Here is a 23,637-nt window from a genome sequence, read left to right as displayed (position 1 = left end):
TATCTGATTGATAATAATAATAATAATAATAATACATGTCATTTGGTGACAAACAAAAAATTCTCTAATTCTGGCAACTACTCATATATTTTTTTAAAATGCAGAATTGTCTACTGAATCGTGATCCATTGGAAGCATTACATACTGTACCTGAACATCTTTAGGTTAAATTTTTTATTTCAATTCAATTCAATTATTATTATTTCAAAATGAAAATTTCAACGTAATGATTCTGAAGAAATAACCCGGCAACCAAAAAAAAAAATTTTACACTTGTTTCTTTTCTTTTTTTTTAAATCTAAATGGTCAATTAGTTTTTATTATTATTTAGTTTTTTTTACCTTTTAATTAAAATAAAATAAAATTTTTTTTAAAAAACAAACAATGATTTAATTCAATAAAACTTCAATCAATGATATCATTTCTATGGTAATTATCAATTTCGTTTGAATTTCGTTTTGTTTTTCGATTTTTCAATCATTCGAAAATATCATTCGATTTCTAGCAGCATTTACATATGTATATCTATGGTGGGTGCGATCCAAATAAGGTAGGAGTATAGTTGTATGGGGTAATGTATGTAGAAAAAAAATAACAGAAAAAAAACCCGGCAACAAGTTTTATCCCCAAACACAGCGAAACACGAGCTCGTTTAATTTTCATTCGATTTTTACAAATGAACAGCAATGAGGAAAAAGAAGAAAAATGAATAATAATCAATCATCGTTATCTGTAATAAAACCAAATAATTATGATGAAGAACGGCCACAATATCCGTCAATTTTTTCCGATTCAAATTTTATCAAACCAAGTCCAATTCATGTTGATATTCCACAACAATCATCAAATATTGAAATGATGCAATCATCAAATATTTCGAAAAATCGAAAATCATCACCATCATTACCTTCTTCTAATAATAATGAGTTGGTTAAAAAAAGAAAAATATCATCGATGATCAATGAAAATCAAAAAGAAAATGGTAAAAAATTATCAAAATTGAAATATGATCCATTAAAAAGTCCACGACCATTATTATCATATGAATCATCGACATCATTTTTAAAAGGTAATAGTAAATTGTCTAATAATTCAACATTTATACGTGAAAATATTGAAAAAAGAAAAAATTTACGTTCAAAGCAAGAAAAAGCTATTACAAATAAATGGAAACAAGAAAAATCAACAAAACAATCACATTTAGTGATTGGAAAAGCATTTTCACCAACACCATATACACCTGATCGAAATGTTATGCATTCATCAAGTGAATATCGAAAAAATTACAGATCAAAAATCAATGATAATAAAATCTTTTTATTTTCATTTTTATCAATGGATCCGATCATTTTCAATGAAAATGATCAAAATTCAATCGATTCAATGGAAAAAAGTTTTATTATTAAAATTCGAAAAATGTTTAAATTATTTAACGTATCATATGAATGGGATACGATATTGAAATCCGGTATGAAATTAAAATATGAAACAATTGATTATTATAAAATGGATAATTTGGCAATGATTATTGTGAATACATTTGCACAGATTATGCAAACAATTTTTCAATCAAAACAACAACGCCAACAACAAGAATCGGAAATAAGACAGCAATCAAGTGATGCAGAAAATTCTCAATCAATGGAAATTAATTTATTAAAATTGTTGTTTAAAAATCGAATTGAAAAACAGCGACAATTTATTGGTGATAATCAATTGATTGATTTTATATTGGAAAAATTTGAATGTAAACTTTCATTGGAATTGGTATTGGAAAAACATAGTTTTTTAAATTATATTGTTATTGTTAATGGATCACAAACGGATCAATTTCATTGTAAAGATGAAATTTATATGGGTTATATCGATAATGTTGAAATTGATTATCGTGATGATGGCCAATGGCTGTTATTTTCAATTATACGTTTTAAAAATGAATCAGCATTGAAATTATCTTCGGAAACAAAACAACAAATGCAATGGTATATTAAACCGTTGTTTTATTTGCGACCTTCATTACGTCTTGTTGAAACGCTTTCCCATTTAGAATTAAATCGTTTTGTTTTATTACAACAAATGATCGAATTGAATTCACAATTCTGCAATTATGAAATGAAAAAAGAATTTAAAATATGTGATAATGAAAAATATAATAAACAACAATTGAATATAATTCAAGCATCATTAAATATGATAATGTTACCACATCCAACATATCGTATGCTTATGATACAAGGTCCACCTGGTACTGGTAAAACATATACAATTATTGGTATTGTTAAAAATATTTTACGATATTTGATGAAAAATCAAAAATTTACCGAAAATGGTACACGAATTCCTTCACGTATAATGATATGTGCACCAAGTAATGGTGCTATCGATGAAATTGGATTACGTTTAATATCGGAAATGAATACATTTTTTTCGGAAAAGGATAAATTATCTTTGAAAAAGGATAAATTATCACCGGAAAAGGATGCATCATCTTCGGAAACGGGTGCATCATCTTCGGAAACGGGTGCATCATCTTCGGAAAAGGATACATCATCTTCGAATGATCGTAAATTACGAATAATACGTATTGGACAAAAACATGATATACATAAAGGAATGTTACCATATGAAATTGAAACATTAACTAATGACAATTTTATTAAATTTCAAATGGATTATTTGAATTGGATTGAAAATTGTAAAGATAAAGATGAAGAAAAAAAATTTAAGAATGGTAAAAAACGAACAAAATTACGTGATCAACTTATTTATGAAGCCGATATTATATTGACAACATTGGCTAGTAGTCAACATTCATCATTATCAATGTTTCGTTCAGATACTCCAGGGTATACTTATTCACAAAAAGCCATACGTTGTTTAATTGTTGATGAAGCATCACAATGTAGTGAACCAGAATTTTTTATGCCATTTATTTATCATTCCATAACTAAAGTGATAATGGTTGGTGATCCATTACAATTACCTGCTACTGTTATATCACGTTTGGCATATAATGCCGGTTATGGTCGATCTTTATTTGAACGTTTTTATCAATATCAATTACAACAATCAAATTCGAATGAATTTCTATCATCATCATCATCGATTATTCGTCTTACACAACAATATCGTATGCATGAAGAAATATGTAAATTTCCATCGAAACTTTTTTATGATTCATCATTACAAACAATAAAGGATAGTGGTAAGAATTCACATATTCCATTTCATCCATATTTTGTATTCAGTATTAAGGATTCAAAAGAATCTTCTTCGAATCAATCAAAATCAAATGATGCTGAAGTTATATTTATACGTAAATTATTGACTGAAATATTGAAGAAAATCGGTTATGTAGATAATTTTCATCAACCATCACCGGTATCGATCGGTATAATTACCTATTATCGTGAGCAGAAAAAAGCCATCAAAGATGGATTGGAAAAAGAATTTCCCGATGATTTGGTAAAACAAATCCAAATTGATACGGTCGATTCTTTTCAAGGACGTGAATGTGATATCATTATTTTGTCCTGTGTTCGAGCTATCGCTACAAATAATCCAAAAGGATCGATCGGTTTTGTTCGTGATCAACAGCGAATGAATGTAGCATTAACACGTGCAAGATCATCATTATTTATTTGTTTACATTTTGAATCATTTGAAAATGTTCCTCGATGGAAACAATTAATAGAGGATGCAAATAATCGTAAGCGATTATTTTTTGTTAGTTCAAAAATTTTTAATAATAAATTAGAGGTATGCTTATAATTATTTTACTTTTTTTTATATAAAAAAATTAATATAAAAATTGATTTTTCGTTTCAATTAGCTTTACCTAAAATAACCAAGAATCATCATCATTATTTCTATGGGACAACAAATTTAAATTAATAATTTATCAAAGACAGATGAATTTTGTATTTTTTTTCTTTCTTTTTTTTTTAAATTTATTAAAAAAAACATTTTCGAGTTAAAATTGTCTATTTTTCTATTTAATAAAAACTTTTTTCTCTGTTTATTGTCGGACGAATGTTTTTTTTTCTCATTGAATGGTGAAGGGGAGCAGCTAAACAAGTTTATATTGTAAGTTGATGAAGATGATGCAACTAGGTCATCACCGAATGTTTGCGTGTTCTTTTCTCTGAGCCAGCCAACAACTTGTTGAATATTTCGTATAGAAAGATCATAATGATTGTGATGACATAATCAACATCTTTAAATTGATGTTTTTTGTTGTTGTTTTTTTCACAACCGAATCGGAATCGGAATCAACATTATGAATGAATGTGTGGTGGGTGAATATCAACAAGTGATTCAACTTTGATAAAAGAATTTCAATAGTATGATACAATAGCCATATATTTAAATAACACCATAATGATGAATGTTTCAATCATATCAATATGGCTTGTTGTTGTTTCGATCTTGATGATTGTTGATGGCCAAATAACTAATTATCTGGATTATAAAGGTGCATATATTGGAAAACTTAATTCCTATGCTCATCAAATATATGGTGAACTTTATGCTATCGATGAACGTACTATATTGATTAAAGATTTTTTCTATGATGGTCTTGCATCTGGTAAGTGATTATTGATCATAAGATAAGATGTTTGATATTTAATGATTTTTCTTTTCATAGATGCATATTTCTGGGTCGGTGCCACTATATTACCAAGTAATGTTGGTTTTATCGTACCCGATGAAACAGGTAGAACAAATAAATTACGACAATATATTAATCGTAGTATAAGAATACGATTACCTGATGATAAAACAATACATACGATACGTTGGTTTGCAATATGGGATATTCGTTCACAGAAAAATTTTGCTGATCTTTTCATACCGGAAGGATTTCTACCACCAACACCGCAAACGATAGCTGAATTTTCACAACTTTCGAATGGAATCAAATCCGAACCAATAGTTATTGTGGATGCTAAAACCATACGAATACCATCGTTTACATATGATGGACATCGTAAACAAGCCTATTTTTGGGTAGGTCAAGGACCGCAACCAAATTCAGCTGGTGAACGAATACCGAATGAACTTGGATATTTAGAGCCATTAGGACCATATCGTGATGATTTAGTCATTCTTGAATTGCCCGGAAATATGACCATATTTGATATAAACTATATTTCTGTTTGGGATCAAGAATTGTCCGAAAATCTAGGTTCGGTTATTATACCTGCAGAATTGAATATACCACCAGCATTAACAACAGTGATCAAAGTTGAATCTCGTTTACCGAATTGTGAACAACTTCATCAACGATTACAAGTTAATTGGGAAGTATTCGGACCACAGATTACAATCGAATTGATTGGCCAACTGAAAAAAGATGATTATATGGCATTCGGCATTTCTGGATCGGATAATTCAAGCCGTATGATTGGTTCAGATGTTGCCATCGCATATATGGAAACACATCTTGGTTTTACACGTGATTATAACATTACTGGTGCCTTTCCCTGTACAAATGTATTGGGTCATTATCAAGGTGTTTGTCCAGATGAAAAAGTAGGCGGTGTAGATAATTATCAAGTAAATCTTTTCGAACGACAAGATTCATTAACACGAATAACCTATCGACGTAATCTACAAAATGTTGGCGATGAAGGTGATCGAACTCTTGATAAATCTAAAGCTACGTTTATTGTATGGGCTATTGGAAAATTAACACAAACAACTATAAAACACCCAGGCTTTCATCATATTTATCCAAAACATGATAAATCGATTGTGTTTGGCCGAAAATCTGAACGTAATTGTTTTCATTTTACAACACCACGATCCGATCTATTTGAACAGCAGCAACAATTATCTAATACTCCGATTTCAACACAAACTTCATCGTTGATCACTAAACCATGGGGTCCATTACGATTATTAAATCGTACTATGACTACATTCTATGCACGATTAGGCGATTCTGGTGGTCTTCGTGGTTATTATGGTTCGACCGGTCAAGCATCACCTAATCTTGTATGGTATATGAATGGAATGTTGGCACCGATTCTTTATGTAAAACGTGGCCGTACCTATACATTTCGAGTGGAAGGTGGAAACAATCCACAACAGGCTGAACTATATAATCCATTGTACATAACAAATGATCCACATGGTGGTTATACAGAATTGACCGAAACCGAACGAAAACGATTCAATGTTTATGCTGGTGTTGAATTTGATCGTCGCGGTAGACCTAGTCCTACATCAGCAGGCCGATTATGTGTATGGCGTATACCGTCATTAAACGAAACATCGGATGAAAATGATAATAATTTTTATTTTGATAAACGTCGTGCCGATACAAATCGTTTTGCAAATTTTATTCAATATCGTAATCGTTTACAATTCTATTGTGATTCATCAACTAGTGCACAAATTTTACAATGGACACCGAATGCAAGTGTACCAGATATTGTTTATTATCAATCATATACACATCGTAATATGGGCAATCGTATTATTGTTGTCGATGATTTCTATAGTTCAAATAATAATTTTGTATCTGCATCAACTATAATGACATCATCAACTGTATCATTGATATTAAACAATAACATTATCATATTATTATTATTAATCAATTATTATTGTATGTAAATTGTATATTGAAAAAAAAACATAAATATCAACATAATGAAAAATAAATATATTATTTAAATAATCAATTGTGGCCTAACTTTAAGCTTAAAATCTTGTTTATCATCTCTTCTTATTTGAAATTCCATTTCTATTGTTGTTTTATCATTAAAATGATGATCATGTTGTAATATTTTATACACTTCTTCGGCAGTATGTACTGGCTGTCCATTGATGGCCACTATAATATCGCCGTTTTTTAATCCACCCCTATTCAATAATAGATTATGATCAAATTGAAAAGATTATTATTTAATTCTTAAAATACTTACTTATGAGCAGGTGAACCTTGAACCACTCTATAGACCATGACACCAGATCGTAAATCATCGGGTAGAAAATCGGATGAATCAGAACGACCATGACCACCATGTCGTCTATATGATTCCATTAATGGTTCGGTTAAAGTTAAGATCGTAAAACCAATATATAGTTTTGGTCTATTTGTTCTCATCGGTTCCAATCTATCAGAATGTTTATTACGATGACCATGTCGCAATGATTTACAGTGGTCGAGAAAATTTTGAGCATAAGTGGCAGGTATTGCGAATGATATACCTTCGCCAACCTTTAATGTAGTGATACCAATAGCTTCGCCTTCCAGATTCAGTAATGGACCACCACTATTACCAATGTTGATTGATGCATCAGTTTGAATATATTCGACACTATCTCGAATGCCTAAATCGCGTGCGGCTCGCGATATAGATGAAACAACTCCTACGGTTACTGTATTTGATAATGAGAAAGGTGCACCGACTGCAATTACCCATTCGCCTGGTCGAATTTTTTTCGAACCATCCAACAGTCTAATGGGCTTGAGATGGCTTACTTCAGATAACGGTACTCGAACAGTGGCTAAATCAAGTCGTTCATCAATGAATTCAACTTGGCCTTGTATACGTCGATCGTCATTGAATCGAACAACAACTTGTTGACAGTTGGCGATGACATGTGCGTTGGTTAAAATGATGCCTGATTCGTGGCCATCATCAGCAACAAGAAATCCAGAACCAGACGATACTGTCATCGTGGTCATTGGTGTGAATGGACCTGCACATCTTTGAAATGCTTCGATATAAGCTACTGAAGGAGATGCTTGTTCTACGATATCGGCTATAACATTCATTGATGAGAACGCTGACGAATTTTTATTCATCTGTGTTTGTTTCACGTCATCATCATCACTAACCCATTTTTTAACTTTGTCATCAGGATTATCAGGTATTGATTTACAGAATATAGGGTGACCACCACCATCATTACTCCAAGAATGATGATTTACAGCATTCGAATCTTTTTTCCTTCGTTCATAAACATACATGGCAATGATCGATGACAAAACTATGGCCACTGCATAAATACCCGAATTTGATTCATTCCAAAATGATTCTTTTTCATTAATTGATTTTCGAACTGATTGACCATGATTCGGTTTGGAAGATTTTTGATGAAAATGAACAGCAGTTGTAATTGCTGGCAACCATTGTTTACCCGTTCCAATACGATCGAAAAACCGTAATGAATTATGGCCAACAGTGAAAAGTCGACGAGCTGCAAACAATCGATTAATAATCATGGCAATAATTATTACCACATATCGTATATCACATTCACCGAATTTATTATTACGTTGATGACGTTTACATCACAGATCTTGAATTCAAAAAAAAACTGATTCAAAATTGCACAAAGATTGCATGGATTAAATCCAGGTAAACAAATTTCTTCTTGCCATCTATCGTTGTAAAATATAAATATTTTTTAAAAATTTTACTGAATCAAAAAAATTGAACATTTTTTTTTTTTTGCTTTTATACCGGAACATTGAATAAATTTATAAAAAATATATTTTTTGTGTGTGTGTTTTGAACTGGGAAACAGAGTTATAAGATTCCTTTGAGTGAGATAGATATGAAAATTCAAAATAAATTTAAAAAATCACATTGTTTTTTACAATCGCAAACGAAACAAAATAATAAATAATTGATGAATGAATAATTGGTGATCATTATTTGATAAAATCGGCAAATGAACCAACTCCAGCAGCAATATTATTATCTATTTTGTCTTTAAAATTCGTGCCGGATGTACGTTCACGTTCAAATATATCACGAAAATTAGCTATCTGTGTAATACTAAATGATAATCGGCTTACTGCATTCAAAAGACAGGTAATTTCATGATGACTTAGTCGTAATTTTTCAATATCTTTTGTCAACATTATTTTGAATGCCGTACCAAGGCCATTTGTTTGTACTTTACCCCAAAGACGACATTTGTCACAGGATACACAATCCATTATATTGAATGTTACATTATTAAATACATAGCCCAATTGTTCGGCAATTGATTGACGTTTAAATATTAATTTTTCATCAAAATGCCATCGAAATAACCTAGAAAGGATGAAAAAAAAACATTTACAAATTGCGTTTTTCAAGAATAAACACATACCTTTCAGTACTAAGCAATGCATTGATGGCATCTTTTGCCTGTACCTGATCTCCAATCAAATTCCATTGAATTTTATCCAATAAATATGGCCGAATTCGATATAATGCGCGTAATTCAATAAGATATGTCAGGAAAAGATTTTTCATATAATCATCATGACCTAATGACAATAAACAATTAATTCAATAAAATTTCAATCATAAATAATAAATATACCATGGAAACGTTTGAAAAAATCTTTTGGATTTGGACCAAAATGATTATCAAATTTGTGATGTATTGCCGTCAAATGTATAGTGATAGATGTATGTAATCCGGAGATGATTCGATAGAAAAAATGTTCCTCATAACAACCAAGATTATTGTTCGTATTGATTAACGCTAAAATATTATTCTGTTGTTGTTTTTTCATCGTGAAACAATTTTCTTCATAAATGGCTCTCCATATTGGTTTACCATCATAGCCTATGTTTTGTCGTTGTTTGTGTGAATAAATTAGAAAAAAATTGATTGATTTTTGAATAGAAGTACACAAAACATACCGGTAAAACGTTCAGGATTCAATATAAGATCATAATATTGTGATTGTTCACTATCATCACGACTACATTCAAATAAACGATTCAATTCATGAACATTATTTTGCTGCAATGTTTGATCTAATTTGGATAATTCTTTTGGTGAATCGGTTGGACAATTTTCATCGAAAGCTAAAAGAAACACAAAAAAGAAATTCTTAATTTTAGAAAAAAAAACTTGATAAAAAGAACATACCAAGATATTCTTTGGGCAATTCTGATCGATCACAGAATTGAATGTTACATCCCCTACATAAAAAATTAAAAGAATAAATGATAAAGAAAAACTTAATCATTTAATTTACATTTTTGTACATGAAAATGTATCTGGCCATAATAGACAAGGTCGTTTTAGATTAAATTTAACAAATTTAAATGGATCCAATTTAACTAAAGATAATATTCGTGGTGCAAAATGATTATTATTAAATCTTGACAATTCAGTCAAATTAACAGTAATATTTTCACTGGTAATGAAATCATCTAATGTTGAATTAAGAATATTATCGATGAATCGTATCATAGAATCAGGATCATAATGATGATGATCATCTTGAATAGATTTTTTTGTTGCACTTCGCGTATGACTATGTTTTTGTTTTTTGATTCCACTTTTTATCGTTGTCGTTATAGGAATTTGTTTCTTTTGATCATTTTTGCTTTGAACTTTGAAAATTTCATCATGATAATTAATTAATAATGCACAGAATAAAATCACTAATGATATAAGTAAAAATTTCCAGGGGATTTTTGTCATTTTATCACATTTTGAAGATTTGACAGTATGATTGTTTTCAGATGATAATGACAATCCATTTTTGTTCGAATTATTATCTGTTATTTTCTCATTACCATCATCGCCACCATCATCATCATTATATGTGGTCATTGTTGTTCGGTAATTAATAATTTTTTCGGGACGAATTAATTTCAAAATAAAAACATTTGAAAATAATTTATGGATATGATTTGAATGATCACAACAATGAAAATAAAGATGATGATTATAAAGATGACTATATTTCATTTATAAATTGCTGACGCAATGATCTATTTTTTTCTACTCTTATGATAACGTGTACTTCGGTAATCGTAAGATTATTATTGTTGTTGTCATCACTACTATATTATTATTATTCGGAATACCATAATCATAATGATGATAATATTGTTGAAGTGTTTTATTATGAATAAATAAACTGATTACATTATTTTTTTGAGAAAACAATTCTTAAAAGTATATAAAATAACCACAAAATTTAAAAAATTTAAAAGTTTAAATGTCATCTCTGTTTGTCAGTGTTTACAGTGTGTTGGGAGTAGAATTCTATTTTTTCCATTTGGTGGGAATGGTATTTTAACACAACCATTCCCGATAATGTGTATGTAGCTGATTTTTTTCGAAAATTGAGTTCTTTTTTTTTGGAATCGTGAAAATCAGAAACAAAAAAGAAATAAAAACTTTTGCGGCAATCAAATTTCTAATCCCTACAATATTTATTCCAAATATTGTCATTTTGTTCTTGTTGTTGTTGTTGTTATGGTACAATATTTGATGATCATCCAAATAGACAAGGATAACGCAAAAAAAAGAACAGAAAGAAATCAAAATCAAATAATAGTTTTTGTGTTTCATGACATTTTCCAATGAAAACCAAAAAAAACTTGTGATCATAATAAATCTTTATTTTGTCAACATTATCATCATCATCATCATCATCATCAAATCAGATAAAAAGAAGAAAGAATTTTCTATCTATCAACATTTTTGTTGTTGAAGAAATTAATGTAAAACACACATCATATAGAAATGAATTCAATGATAAAATTATCATCAATCAAAAGTTTTTCAAGCGAAAGTCATGTATGTTGTTGTTGTTGATGTTTTCTTTTCTATTTTTGTTTCAAGTTTATTCAGTTTTTCTGGATCGATACGATATTGTTTTTGTTTTCCTGTTTTGCCGATGAAATGCCAAAATATTCTTGATTTTTATTATTATCATTATGAAGATGATGATGATGTTTTTTTTAACATTTCCATTTTCTTCTTATTTGTTATTGTTGTTACTGTAGAAATATCCAGCTTGTAATTTATTGAAAATTGCCGACGATGATGAATCATTATCATCATCATCATCATCATCATGGAAATGTGATCAATGGTCAGATCATTGTTGGATAATAATTGAACTATCGGAATCGGCTAAAATCGATATAATTGAAATTACAAATGATTGTTCAGCATTTATTGAAATATTTTCATCAGCAATTGATGATTGGAAAAATTTCAAGGTATTCATGATAACATTTTCACTTAACCCTGAATCATTATAATTGGAAAAATCATTATAGATCTATAGAAAAGAATCTAGTAAAAAAAAATAAATGATTAGCTTCGTTAAATTTATGATTTTTTTTTTTTATAATGAGAATAATCTTCATAATAAAAACTAAACTATTTCAATTTTTATCGAAATTGCTTTCTTTTTTTTGCCGTTATTAACAGGTTCTGTTACCAGTATTTTCCATACTATCACCCCAAAATAGTCGTGAACTTAAATGTCCAAATGAACGATATAAATTTACAACAGAAAAATTTATGCCGACAACAAGATCATTACCATGTAAATTTATCAAATGTGTTTGTTCACAACCATATAACAAGGTATTGTTTTTTTTTTTCTTTTTCACTCTCTTTTTCCGGATAAAATATTCACAATCGAAATTGTGAAAACGGAAAATTTCTAGTTTTTTTTTTTAAAAAAAAAAGGAAAATGATAATTTTTTTCATTCATGACATTTTCACCATTAGAATATCCGTTATGGTATTGAAAATATCAAAATTTATGGACAAAAATTTCAGGAAAACAAAAATGATTTAGATGGAGAAAAAAGAACACCATTATGGATGAAAAAATATCAATTTCTTGATAACAAATCGTTTATGGTTAATGATAAATATTTTCAAATGAATTTTGATCTTTCAAAATCAACATCGAACCAACATCAACAATCGAATGTTGTGAACGAGAAAAAAATCGATCACCAAATGTCGTCATCCTCATCATCGACAAAATTTGAAACTAATCGTAATAGATTACCATTAAATGATGATGATAGTAATAATAAAAATGTTAATACCATTGAACAATTATCTAAGCCATCGACATCGTCATTAAAATTGGGCAAAAAACGTCGTAATCATGATTCCGATTCGTTAATATCGAATGTCGATAATGATGATAATGATGATGATGTTGATGTTGTTCATCAACAACGTAAACAAACTGTGATGTCGAAAAAGATTAGAAAACCATTTGAAAAATTATTCGATAATGTTGTTTTTGTTATAAGTGGATATCAGAATCCAATTCGTGCAGAATTGAAACGAAAAGCAATAGAAATGGGTGCTCATTATGAACCGGAATGGAATTCAAATTGTACACATTTAATGTAAGTTATATTAAAAAAAATTGTATTCGAATAAGAAATCGATTCAATTTATTTAAAGATTTTTTTGTTGTTGTTGTTGATATTCTCAATTTATTTTGTTTCATTATTTATTTGAATGAAAAAAAATCATCATAGATGTGCATTTAAAGATACACCTAAATATAATCATGTTAAACATAGTGGTGTTGGAAAAATTGTACGTGAACAATGGATTATTGATTCGTATGAACAACGTAAACGTTTATCATGTCAAAAGTAAGTCTCTTAATTGATGATAATGATAATTATTGTTTTTTCAAGCAAAATTATCGGTTCGTGGGCGAAATTTTTTATGTTTTTTTTTCGTTACTTTATTGGATTTTTTATAATGGAAGCTATATATATTGTTTTATTTTTTTTTCATTATTCTTTCTCTCCTTCAATTAGCTATTTATTAGAAAAATTTAATGGAAACAATGATGACAACGATAGTGATGATGATACTAACGAAAATTTCGATGACCGTAATAATAATAATGACCATATTGATGAAAATAATATTGACAGAATAAAAAAAGTTAAACAAAAATTACACAGGATATCGTACGACAACAACAATAACAATAAACAAAGTCAACAACAAAAAACTACTGTTATTACATCATCATCATCATCATCATCGGCGACGAAGACGATGAAAACAAAACCAATGACAAAAATGATGATGAATAGAAAAAATATGTTGGCAAAGGATGATGATGATGATTATGATAGCGATATTATTTATGATCTTGAAACTGAAGATGAAGACAATGATAACAACAACAAGATGAAATTAAATGAAAAGTCAAAATGAAAAAGAAAAAGAAGAATAAAAAACTATTGAACTATTGTGATGTTCATATAACTTTCTTTTAAAAGAAAACTATAATCATGTTTTTCATCATACAAAATAATAATATATGTGAAGTGGAACCCAATATATATTTTATTTAAAGCCTAAGATATATTTCTATTTGATTAATTGGCTAATAATGATTTCTCAATTCTCGAATATCATCATCATCATCATCATCATGATCATGGCGGCAAACTTAAAATCATCATCAAACAGCATTGATATATTTTTTTGAACGAAAAAAAAAATTCTTTTTTTTTGCTTGTTTTTTTCCATTTATTTCCTTATCATCTTCATCATTATTTGGATGTTTTTTTTCTTCTTCTTCTTCTTCTTGATTTATCCTCTAAACTATCAAAGTGATTGGATGTATTTTTGTTATTGATCAAAGATCCGGAAAAAATATAATATTTCAAATTTTGTTTTCGCTTTTGTTTTATATATATTTTTTTGACTTTTTTTTACTTGGAATTAAAATCATTGCCATTAGTAATTACAGTGGTTATTATTTCATTTGAGAGATGAAAGAAATGAAAATGGAAATTATTGATTGGAATTTTATCCAATGATCATTTAATGATTAGTTTTTTTTAAAAGATTTAAAACAAAAAATTTCAGGCAAAAAAAAAAATCAAGATTTTTTCTTCATCATTTTGTTGTTGTTGTTGTTGCTGCTGGGTTTGTTCAAAATAATGATCCGATAATTTTTTTTCTGGACCAGAAAAAAAATTATCGACTAGGCGTCCATCACCATTATCGATTCGATGATATGGTGTTTGTATTGTCATTAGTTGCGATTGGATCGATTCATCAAATCGATCAATCAAATAGATGGATGTAGAATTTTTTTTTCTCTGGTCACTATATTTTCATTATCATTATTGGATTGATCAATCGATTGACTTGATGATATTATTTTATGTATGAAATTTTTGTCAAAACAAAAACAAAAAAAAACACACACACACACAAAAGACTTTTTATTAAATGATAAAGTAACATATTGCAGATCATCATCATTATTATGATTATTATTATTTGGTTAGTTTGGAAAAAAAATATAATTGCCAAAATATGAATTCTGTCATTCTGTAAATGATATCTGGTTTGCGGTGTGTTTGATATATTTCATCTAACTAAATGATTATTCAACATTGTGTACTCAAACCTTCATTTAAGTTACATATGTTTTCTATCAACAAAAAAAAAAATGTTAAAAGTCATGAAACAAAATAATGAAAATATTGTCTGATTATGATATTTGAATTTCCTTATTGCATGTAAAAAAAAACAAAACAAATTCTTGTTGTTTGTTTGGATTGAATTTCAAGATGAAAAAAATATTCATTTATCATTGTTGTTGTTGTTTCTGGTTGTCATCTATTTAATCGATTATCATTCATTTAATTATTGATGTAAATTGATAATCAATTTCTATCGATTATTTATCACACACACACAATCTTTATTTCACCTTAAACTTTTTTTTTGATTATAAAATAAAAAATAGATAAAATTAACAATTTTTTTTATCGCCATGGTCGACTGATCGTCATCGTGTGTGTAGGTGTGTGTGACGACAAAACAAAGTAAAATTGAGATCTGTAGATATTTTTATTTCCTTGTTCATCATCAACTCAGAAAAAATACAAAAAGATACAACAAAAAATAAATAGAATAATATAGAATCGAATGAATTATCGTCGGTCAAGGTTGATCGGTTTTTATCATCAAAAACTATATCGATAGCAATTCGATAATTTTCTTTTGATTTTCGTTGTTGTTGTTGTTGTTGCTTTTGTTCGCCACCTTATTACTCAATAATATTAATTGATTTTCTTCATTCATTTTCTTGATTGTTATCAACTTTTTAATAAATATTTATTTTTTCCCATTTTATTAGAAAATCTTCTAAGATATAAACTAAATTGAAAGCAAAACAAAACAAAACAAACAAACAAAATCAATTAATGGGAAAAAATCAATTTGAGTTATCAGTGACAAACAAAAACCGAAATCATGATCATCAATGATGTAGGTGATGATGAATTGAAATTCTTGAGAGAGATTCTTAAGAAAATCTGTTAATAAGTTAAATTCAATAGCCAAAATAATGTTAAAATTGGTGGTGGTGGTGGTGTGTGTGTGTTATTCTGTTGGATTGAATTCAATGTTGTTTTTTGGGTTAAATTTTGTCTGGTTTTTTGGTTGCTTAGTTAATAGTTCTGTTGAATAAAAACCAGAAATAAAAAACACAAAGATTCTCAATTTCCAAATCTCATGATAGCCATTATTCTAATTCAAACATACAGACATTGTTATGAAGAAAGTTAGTTTTTTTTTTGCTAGAATATTCTTATAGTGGAAAATTTTATTAATGATAACCAAAAAAAGAAAAGAAAAACAACAAGCCAAATCTTTACTACTTTTTTTTTCTCTCTCTCACTCTCTTAGATTCATTTATTGCTTATAAGATTTCTTCTAATTTTTTTTTACTTCTTTTCTGTTTTTCCCAAAAATATTAATTAACCAAAGTGAAGAAAAATTGATGCTACACACTGTACATAAACATACACACACATAAACGAAATTAATTTTTTATATTATTATTCTTGAATCTTAAAAAAACACAACCGAAATTCTTACGAATATACTTTGCTGATCGAAATGTTTCTCATTTTTATGTTCTCCTTTACATAATATTGCATCATTATTTTTATGAAAATTCTAACTGGAACCAAAAAAAAATGATGATAATAATAAGCATGTTAACAACAATAGTGGTGAATTCGATGATAATAATAATGATTATGTGTAAAATGACATTTTTTCATTTTCTTCACACCAAAAAAACTTTCCTGTAATTTTTTTTCCCATAAAGTTTTTTCGGCTACAGGCATTGTCAAAAAAATTTGTCAACATTAATTTGTTCGTTAAAATGTTTGTTATAACATAAGAAAATAAGAAATTTCTGTTGTTGTTTGGTACGAATTTTTTCCTTCAGTCAAATGATGATAATAATTATATGAATTCAATTCTTTTAAACTTAAGAATCGAGCATAAAATTCTGCACCAAATTAAAAAAATAAAACCTTTCATCGATCGTAGGCATAAAAATAAACGTTTAAAAAACATATTCATAATAATAATGATGATGACGATAATGATGGATGAATTTGATTATGATTTAAACAGAATTTTTTTTCTCATTATTACCCCCCCCCACACATTTTAAAATGATGATGATTATAATATTGTAAATTTTGTTGAATAATTAAAACATACGGATGTAGTTGGAAAATGAAAAAAAAATTTTAAAATCCATGTTAAATGATGAAAAACAGAACAGGGTTTTCTTTGCATGCAACAACAAGGAAAAAAAATTTATTAAAATTGAATTTTAATGATGTATAAATAAATATTAAAACAACCGCAACAACAATAATAATAAATTGTGAATACGCTTTTACCCCACAATTCCCCTTTAGTTGATGATGAAAATTGATTTTATCATCATCATCATCATTTGGCTGTCAGAAAAATTCTTGAATAAAAAAAAATTTGAAATTTTTTTCCATTCTTTCATTTGCTTTCTGGAAAATTCTTCATTTTGTGCAATAACAAAAAAAAGTTTCTATTTTTATAATTTATTAATGATTTTGATTGTTGTTTTTTTTTGTTGTTATTGTTATTGTTGATGCTAACTGATTATTATTTTGTAATAATAATTTTTTTTCAGATTATAAATATGTTTTGGAATATGATAAATTCAATTCGCCTACGTACAAAATTTGTATACAAGAATAAAATAAAATAAAATATTGAAATGTCAAATTCAAGTTCTTCGTTTGAAAATAAAATAAAATTCTATCTTTTTAAGTTTTGATTATCGAATGAAATAATAATAATTTCTTGAGAATTCTTCTCCCTCTCTCTACTTCGAAATTACAAAATTACGAAAGCTTTTCACAAACCAAAAAATTTTGATAATAAAAAAATTGTGAAATTTGATTTCATTTAGGATAAAAAAAATTGAATATTTTTTTGCCCATGTATAATGGAAAAAAAATGAAATCCATTCGTTCATTTCATTTTTCATCATTAATAAATGAGATTTTTTTTTCTCTCTCTCTCTCTCTCTCATTCTCTCTTTATTTTCTCTCTCTTTTGACTTTGTTTTGATCTTGATCAACATTCAATGAATGTCAATGGAATTTTTTTTTATTTTCCTTTTTGAATTCACTGTAAATGGTAAAGAATTCTACTTGAATTACAGTCAATTTTCTTGTTTTTCTTCTTCATTTTCTTCTGCTGATGTGTGTGCTAATAATAATAATAATAATAATTCATATTTGATTTGGTTGGATTTCCCCCTCTCTCTCACACATTCATTTTATTCGATCAATTTGCTCCATCAATGATCATTTTAACATATTTTTGCTGGAATGTTCTCTTCATTAATTATTATTATTATTATTATTATTATTATTATTATTATTTTCATGATTTTTATTAATTGATTTGGAATCGATTATTTATTGAATTGACAAACAACAACAATGAAAAAATTTATTGGAAAGAATTCACCATTCATTTTGATCACAGTATTTAATGGAATCCAACCAAACCAACCAACCAACCAGACAATCAATCAAATTCATTTCAAATTTTTCGTTTGGTTTTGGGTTTTTCAAATATGAAAAACTTATTGTTGTCCATTTTTTTTCACTTTCAAACTGTTTTAATTACAACGGTTTTTGTTTCATTTTTGTTTCTGATTTTAACATGGAACTGTATGAATCATATGACGTGTTAGTTTTATGATGTGCAATCATTTTGCGAAAATGATTTGAAATTTTTTGAAATTTGAATTTTTTTTTTTTTGAACACAAAAAAATAATTATTATTTTAGGATTTTATTTCCAAAAAAAACCATAATTATTATTAGAATTTTGTTTTATTTTTATATGATTACGTCAACTGTCAAATGTTATTTTGCTGTTTTTTTTTTAAAAAATTTGATTATCGTTATCAGAAAAAAAACTCTTCTTTACGCATGTTTTTCTCATTATTCTCGTTTATAGACAAATCAGATTAAGAATAAATTTTTTTAAAAAAAAAGTTAGATTCGAACGGAAAAAGTTTTTCAATTTGTATTTTTTGGGGCTGTTGTTGTTGTTGTTGTTCTTGATAAATATAGTCTATTTTTCTCATCCAATGAAACAATGATTTTCTAATATCAGTTTCCCCAAAAACACTTACTTAATATGTTAAAATTTTATGATTTTGTCATTGTGTGATCATCATTATCCATTCAATCATTGTCTTTCGATTATCATTTTGAAAAACAAAAACAACGGTGAACATTTAATTAAAATCATAATTCTTAGGATATGATTGATTTATCCTTTTTGTTCATCTCCACTCCTGATGATGATGATGTATGGGAATGGGATTTTTTTTCCTTTTATCAGGAATATCTATTAAGTTATCGATATCTTTCTTTCTTTTCCTTTTCTTTTTTTTGCTTGATATTAAAACAAAGAATTTCAATTAGTTTTGTTTTGACTTTATTATTTATTCATTCATCAAGAATCTCATCATCATCCATCCATTGGATCAGATAAATAATGTTCTTGTGGGTGTATGATTGATAAATATGAAGATATAAACTACATAAAATTGAACAGAATTATATTAATCAATCAAAAGAGGAAAAAAGAAAAATTCAATATTAATATTGATGATGATCGAAATAAATTCCAAGCATTTGTGCATGTGTGTATACGTTAGCAACAATATTTTCAAATCAATAATCAAATGACATTCATTTGAAAAATAAGTAATTTATCAATAATTTTCCTGCTCATCATTGACATTTAACCTCGGATTTTTTCCGTTTTTTTTTGTTTTTGTTTGTAAGAAGATGTTGCCAGGCAAAATTTTCCAATCAAATATTTTCATTTTTCATTCATTCATTAATTGATGCAAATAACTGAATGGTAAAAAGAAGAAAAAGTGTGAAATTCTAATGTTTTGTTTGTTTGTTTTTAAATGCGCAGAATTCTATGGATGTGTTTTTGATTTGAATTCAATTTCTTATCTCTGTTACACAGAATTACCTTGATAAATTTTGTTGTTGTTGTACAGACGCACAATTCTACCGGTTTAGTTTCGGTTTTTTTTCTTCTTCTTCTTGTGTTTGTTGTTGCATAAAATAGATGCTTCTGCTACTGGTGTTCTCTCTCTCTCTCTCTCTCTCTCTCTCTCTCTCTCTCTCTCTCTCTCTCTCTCTCTCTCTCTCTCTCTCTCTCTCTCTCTCTCTCTCTCTCGATTCTGATGTTTCGATCATCTTTTCGATTGACTACTGCTTTTTTTCATCACTTATATACTTTGTTTTTTTTCACATTAATTTTGGCTGAAACAAGAATTGGTGAGATAGCGCTTGCGTCAGGAATATTACCGTTTTTTTCGCTAGCTGTTGTTGGATCGAAAAAAAATATAAAAATATTTCCTGTTAATCTTTGATTAGTTTAGTTTTTGTCATCGAAACATTATGATCATCATCGTTATTATCGAATTTCTGTTTGTTTTTTTTGTTGTTCTTCCTCATGATTGAATGAAGAATTTTTTGAATATTCTTCTGTTTCAGGTTCCAGATAACAATCATTATAATTATTTTAGTTTTTTTTTTGATAAACATCATCAAATGTTAATGTGTCTGACATACTTGACATTAATAAATGAAGTGTATTCATTGAGAAACATCATTCAAATTTTGCTAAGCCAAATGAAAAAAAAAATTCAACCAAATCATCATTATCATCATCATCATTGTGAATAAGTGTTTGTTCCACTTCTTGTTTTTCTTGTTATCGTTATGCGCAAACAATTAATCATTTTTTTCCTCGTTAATGTTTGTTTGTTTTTTGTAAAATTTCCGTTAATAATTAATATTTTAAAAAAAAAAATTATCAAATTAACAGAATGAAAGAGTAAAATTCAAGATTTATAATTAATAAGTGAAGAAGAATCATGAAAAAAAACTAAATAAAGTAAATAACAACTTTTGAATGAAAAATGAATTTTTTGTTTCATCAACCTTTTCGGAATACCGGATGGAATTGATTTGAATTTAATGTTGTTGTGTTGTGGATAATGATTTCACATTGATTTTCTTGATTTTCTCTGAAAAATTGCCCTTGCATTCATTTTTCTTTTTGCTCGAGTATCATAATAAATTTTTGTTTAAAAAATTTCAATTCTGGATTTTCTGGAAAAAAAACTATCATCAGTATGTGCGTGTTTGGTGGTGGTTTTTTTTTCTGTGCTCAAATAATCTTTGATATTTGTTATAGGGTTTTTGAAAAAAAATCAATTTTTTTATCCTTATCAACTTGTTCCATTTGATTTCGTCATCATATACATCGACCGAATTTGATTTCAAACAACGATAATATTACAGTAGGTTTGCGTAATATTTAAATTTATTATTCAAAAATTCAATGGAAAAAAAATTATTGACATTTCGAAATTCAGTTTCTTATCTGTCTCATTTAACATTACTTAATTCCAATGAGGGATTTTAAGAAGAACATCAGAAAAAAATTAAAAATGCAAAGTAGTTGGCTAATTTTGGATTCTAGAAAAAAAATTTCTGATTGATGTGTTTCGGGTTTTGGTATATGCATTGTTGGAATTATTGAATGGAGAAGTTTTCATTCTAATTCTATGCTTTTTTGTCCATAATCAATATGGATTTGAAAGAATTGCAGAATATTTTTTTTCCAGAAAAAAAATAACCGATCAATTTTGAATTTATTATAATAAAAAAGAAAAAACATTTACTTCTTCATTATATTAATTATAATCACTATAATATCCTAATGTCCCTTGATGATTTATATTTTCTTTCCTGAAAAAGTTTTCTATTTTTTTTCTTCCAGGAAATTACTATACATATCTATCAAGTCAAGCTTTTCAAAAAATTTTGATGGATTTGTTTTGCTTCAAATTAAATCAGGTTTTCTTATTCCAAAAAAAAAAAAAAGAAAAAAAGATGATTTTATTCAATCTTATGATTTTCGAATGAGAAAATAAATCAAATATTTGAAAATAGCAGAAAAAAACAACATTCTGTCAATCCTAAGATTTTTTTGGGTGAAAAAGAAACCTACCAACATCCAAACGCACGCACACACACGCGGACAAAGCACCCAGGGAATAATTCAAAAAAGAAAATATTCCATTTTTTTTTTTTTTTTTTTTGTATATTTTCGTTCGATCAATCTGGAAAAAAATTATTGATTATTGTTGACGGTTTGTTGTTGTTGTTGCAGTTGTTGTTGCTATTTAGTTATTGACATTTAATACACCAACAACAACAACTACAACAAAACATATCGTGGAACCACTTTTGTTGTTGTTGGATCCTTGAAACTATTCGTTTTTTTGTTGAATGACTTTCAATTTATTTTACATTTTTTTTTTTTTTTTTTGATTTTTCAATATGTGCGCGCGTTTTATTATGGTCATAATATTATGCAATGGTTAGGGTGGTACAACAACAATAACAATCAGAAATATTTCAGTGAATAATTTTCTCGTAAACAGCAGGAAATCACGGGAAAAAGTGAGATCAATCTTTTTCTTTCTTTTGGGTAACTTTTTTTGATTCGATTTTTTTTTGTTCGAGAACAAAATTGAAATGAATTTTTTGTTTTGTTTTCAATTTCAATTTCCAAAACAAAAAACATTACCGTATTGTTTGGCATTGAGAATCGCAAAAATATTCTCTCGCTTTCTCCGATTTCTAATTATGATTAATAGATTTTCCTGTTTCACACCACTGTGGTTCGTTTGCTTGATTCTAAGTGTATTTCTTCTTCAAAAAGTCATTTTTTTTGTTGCACCCAAATTTTCTCTATAGAAACGAAATGAAACAAGAAAAAAAAATTCAATTTTGAAAATAAATTGCGGAAAATTTTTTTTTTTGAAAAGACAAAATCTTTCTGGAAAATTTTCCTTACTACTTTGTTCCAAAAAATGTCCGAAAAGAAATGAACTGAATTGATCAACTTTTAACAATATATAATTCTTGATTATTGCTTTTTGGAATTTTGCTTTCTCTCTCTCTCTCTCTCTTGTCTTTCAAATGTTGGTGTGCATTAAATTTTCATTTGTTTGAACGGAATTTTTTTCGTGTGAAATTTTTTTTCTTTTTAACATTATTATTATTATTGTCACCAAATCACTGCAACGGAGAGATGAAAGTAAATTTATTTTCAAACTTTTTTTTGTTGTTGTTGTTATATTCCATTCTGTCGGTGTTGTTATCGTTTGTTTAAAAAAAAACTTTCAAATTGTTGTGTAATGATCGTTTTGTTCAAAGTTGTTCGCTGTTGTTTGTTGTTATCGTTGTCGAATAATAATAATAATAAAATGAAAAATATAGTGGCGGTGAAAATGATTTGATTTTTGGGAATGTTTTTGAAGAATAACAAAAAAAAACTTTTACTAAATAAATTCTCATCGAACAAACAAACAAACAAACAAGCAAAAGAAAAAACGTTTTAAAAAACTAATGACGATAATGATGGCAACACGGAA

At 27.7% G+C, this 23,637-nt stretch overlaps 6 protein-coding genes across 6 annotated transcripts in view; 4 read left to right on the top strand and 2 right to left on the bottom strand.

Moving 5' to 3' along the window:
* Positions 1-592: 592 nt before the first annotated feature.
* Positions 593-3,979, top strand: LOC113798605 (uncharacterized). The gene is made up of 2 exons (XM_027349164.2): positions 593-3,759; positions 3,833-3,979. The coding sequence occupies exons 1-2, from the start codon at positions 706-708 to the stop codon at positions 3,845-3,847; spliced, it is 3,069 nt and encodes a 1,022-aa protein (XP_027204965.2). The 5' UTR covers positions 593-705; the 3' UTR covers positions 3,848-3,979.
* Positions 3,980-4,076: 97 nt separating this feature from the next.
* Positions 4,077-6,688, top strand: LOC113798512 (protein Skeletor, isoforms B/C-like). Its single transcript, XM_027349065.2, has 2 exons — positions 4,077-4,588; positions 4,649-6,688. The coding sequence occupies exons 1-2, from the start codon at positions 4,381-4,383 to the stop codon at positions 6,622-6,624; spliced, it is 2,184 nt and encodes a 727-aa protein (XP_027204866.2). The 5' UTR covers positions 4,077-4,380; the 3' UTR covers positions 6,625-6,688.
* On the bottom strand, positions 6,571-8,364 carry HtrA2 (HTRA2-related serine protease). The gene is made up of 2 exons (XM_027349068.2): positions 6,936-8,364; positions 6,571-6,873 (listed from the first exon to the last, which is right to left on the bottom strand). Exons 1-2 carry the CDS (start codon positions 8,240-8,242, stop codon positions 6,681-6,683), a joined length of 1,500 nt encoding a protein of 499 aa, XP_027204869.2. The 5' UTR covers positions 8,243-8,364; the 3' UTR covers positions 6,571-6,680.
* Positions 8,365-8,402: 38 nt separating this feature from the next.
* On the bottom strand, positions 8,403-10,917 carry Ero1L (endoplasmic reticulum oxidoreductin-1-like protein). Its single transcript, XM_027349066.2, has 6 exons — positions 10,004-10,917; positions 9,895-9,947; positions 9,663-9,830; positions 9,337-9,585; positions 9,121-9,280; positions 8,403-9,062 (listed from the first exon to the last, which is right to left on the bottom strand). Exons 1-6 carry the CDS (start codon positions 10,723-10,725, stop codon positions 8,675-8,677), a joined length of 1,740 nt encoding a protein of 579 aa, XP_027204867.2. The 5' UTR covers positions 10,726-10,917; the 3' UTR covers positions 8,403-8,674.
* A 192-nt stretch (positions 10,918-11,109) lies between these two features.
* On the top strand, positions 11,110-14,485 carry XRCC1 (DNA repair protein XRCC1). The gene is made up of 6 exons (XM_075819787.1): positions 11,110-11,562; positions 11,772-11,990; positions 12,205-12,363; positions 12,511-13,151; positions 13,287-13,406; positions 13,578-14,485. Exons 1-6 carry the CDS (start codon positions 11,509-11,511, stop codon positions 13,984-13,986), a joined length of 1,602 nt encoding a protein of 533 aa, XP_075675902.1. The 5' UTR covers positions 11,110-11,508; the 3' UTR covers positions 13,987-14,485.
* Positions 14,486-20,551: 6,066 nt separating this feature from the next.
* Positions 20,552-23,637, top strand: part of LOC113798639 (uncharacterized) — a 37,272-nt gene continuing 34,186 nt past the window's right edge. Inside the window, exon 1 of the mRNA XM_075819518.1 lies at positions 20,552-21,492. The gene's annotated coding sequence lies outside the window, so the exon portion shown is untranslated. The remainder of the gene's footprint in view (positions 21,493-23,637) is intronic.

This window comes from Dermatophagoides pteronyssinus, unplaced genomic scaffold, assembly GCF_027571235.1.
Source record: "Dermatophagoides pteronyssinus isolate colony J.1.1.1.1 unplaced genomic scaffold, Derpt_VIB-CSIC_2022.12 sq0004, whole genome shotgun sequence".
NCBI lineage: Eukaryota > Metazoa > Arthropoda > Arachnida > Sarcoptiformes > Pyroglyphidae > Dermatophagoides > Dermatophagoides pteronyssinus.
This window is presented reverse-complemented; position numbering and strand designations above follow the sequence as displayed.

Bases quoted from the DNA above. Each gene is read 5' to 3' on its own strand.
- LOC113798605 (XM_027349164.2), top strand. From the start codon at position 706: ATGAATAATAATCAATCATCGTTATCTGTAATAAAACCAAATAATTAT.
- Ero1L (XM_027349066.2), bottom strand. From the start codon at position 10,725: ATGAAATATAGTCATCTTTATAATCATCATCTTTATTTTCATTGTTGT. The intron at 9,948-10,003 runs GTAAATTAAATG...TTTTTTATGTAG, and splicing joins ACATTTTCATGTACAAAAAT to GGGATGTAACATTCAATTCT. The intron at 9,831-9,894 runs GTATGTTCTTTT...TGTTTCTTTTAG, and splicing joins ATTGCCCAAAGAATATCTTG to CTTTCGATGAAAATTGTCCA.
- HtrA2 (XM_027349068.2), bottom strand. From the start codon at position 8,242: ATGATTATTAATCGATTGTTTGCAGCTCGTCGACTTTTCACTGTTGGC. The intron at 6,874-6,935 runs GTAAGTATTTTA...ATTATTGAATAG, and splicing joins CAAGGTTCACCTGCTCATAA to GGGTGGATTAAAAAACGGCG.
- XRCC1 (XM_075819787.1), top strand. From the start codon at position 11,509: ATGAATTCAATGATAAAATTATCATCAATCAAAAGTTTTTCAAGCGAA. The intron at 11,991-12,204 runs GTATTCATGATA...CGTTATTAACAG, and splicing joins ATGATTGGAAAAATTTCAAG to GTTCTGTTACCAGTATTTTC. The intron at 13,407-13,577 runs GTAAGTCTCTTA...TCCTTCAATTAG, and splicing joins AAACGTTTATCATGTCAAAA to CTATTTATTAGAAAAATTTA.
- LOC113798512 (XM_027349065.2), top strand. From the start codon at position 4,381: ATGATGAATGTTTCAATCATATCAATATGGCTTGTTGTTGTTTCGATC. The intron at 4,589-4,648 runs GTAAGTGATTAT...TTCTTTTCATAG, and splicing joins CTATGATGGTCTTGCATCTG to ATGCATATTTCTGGGTCGGT.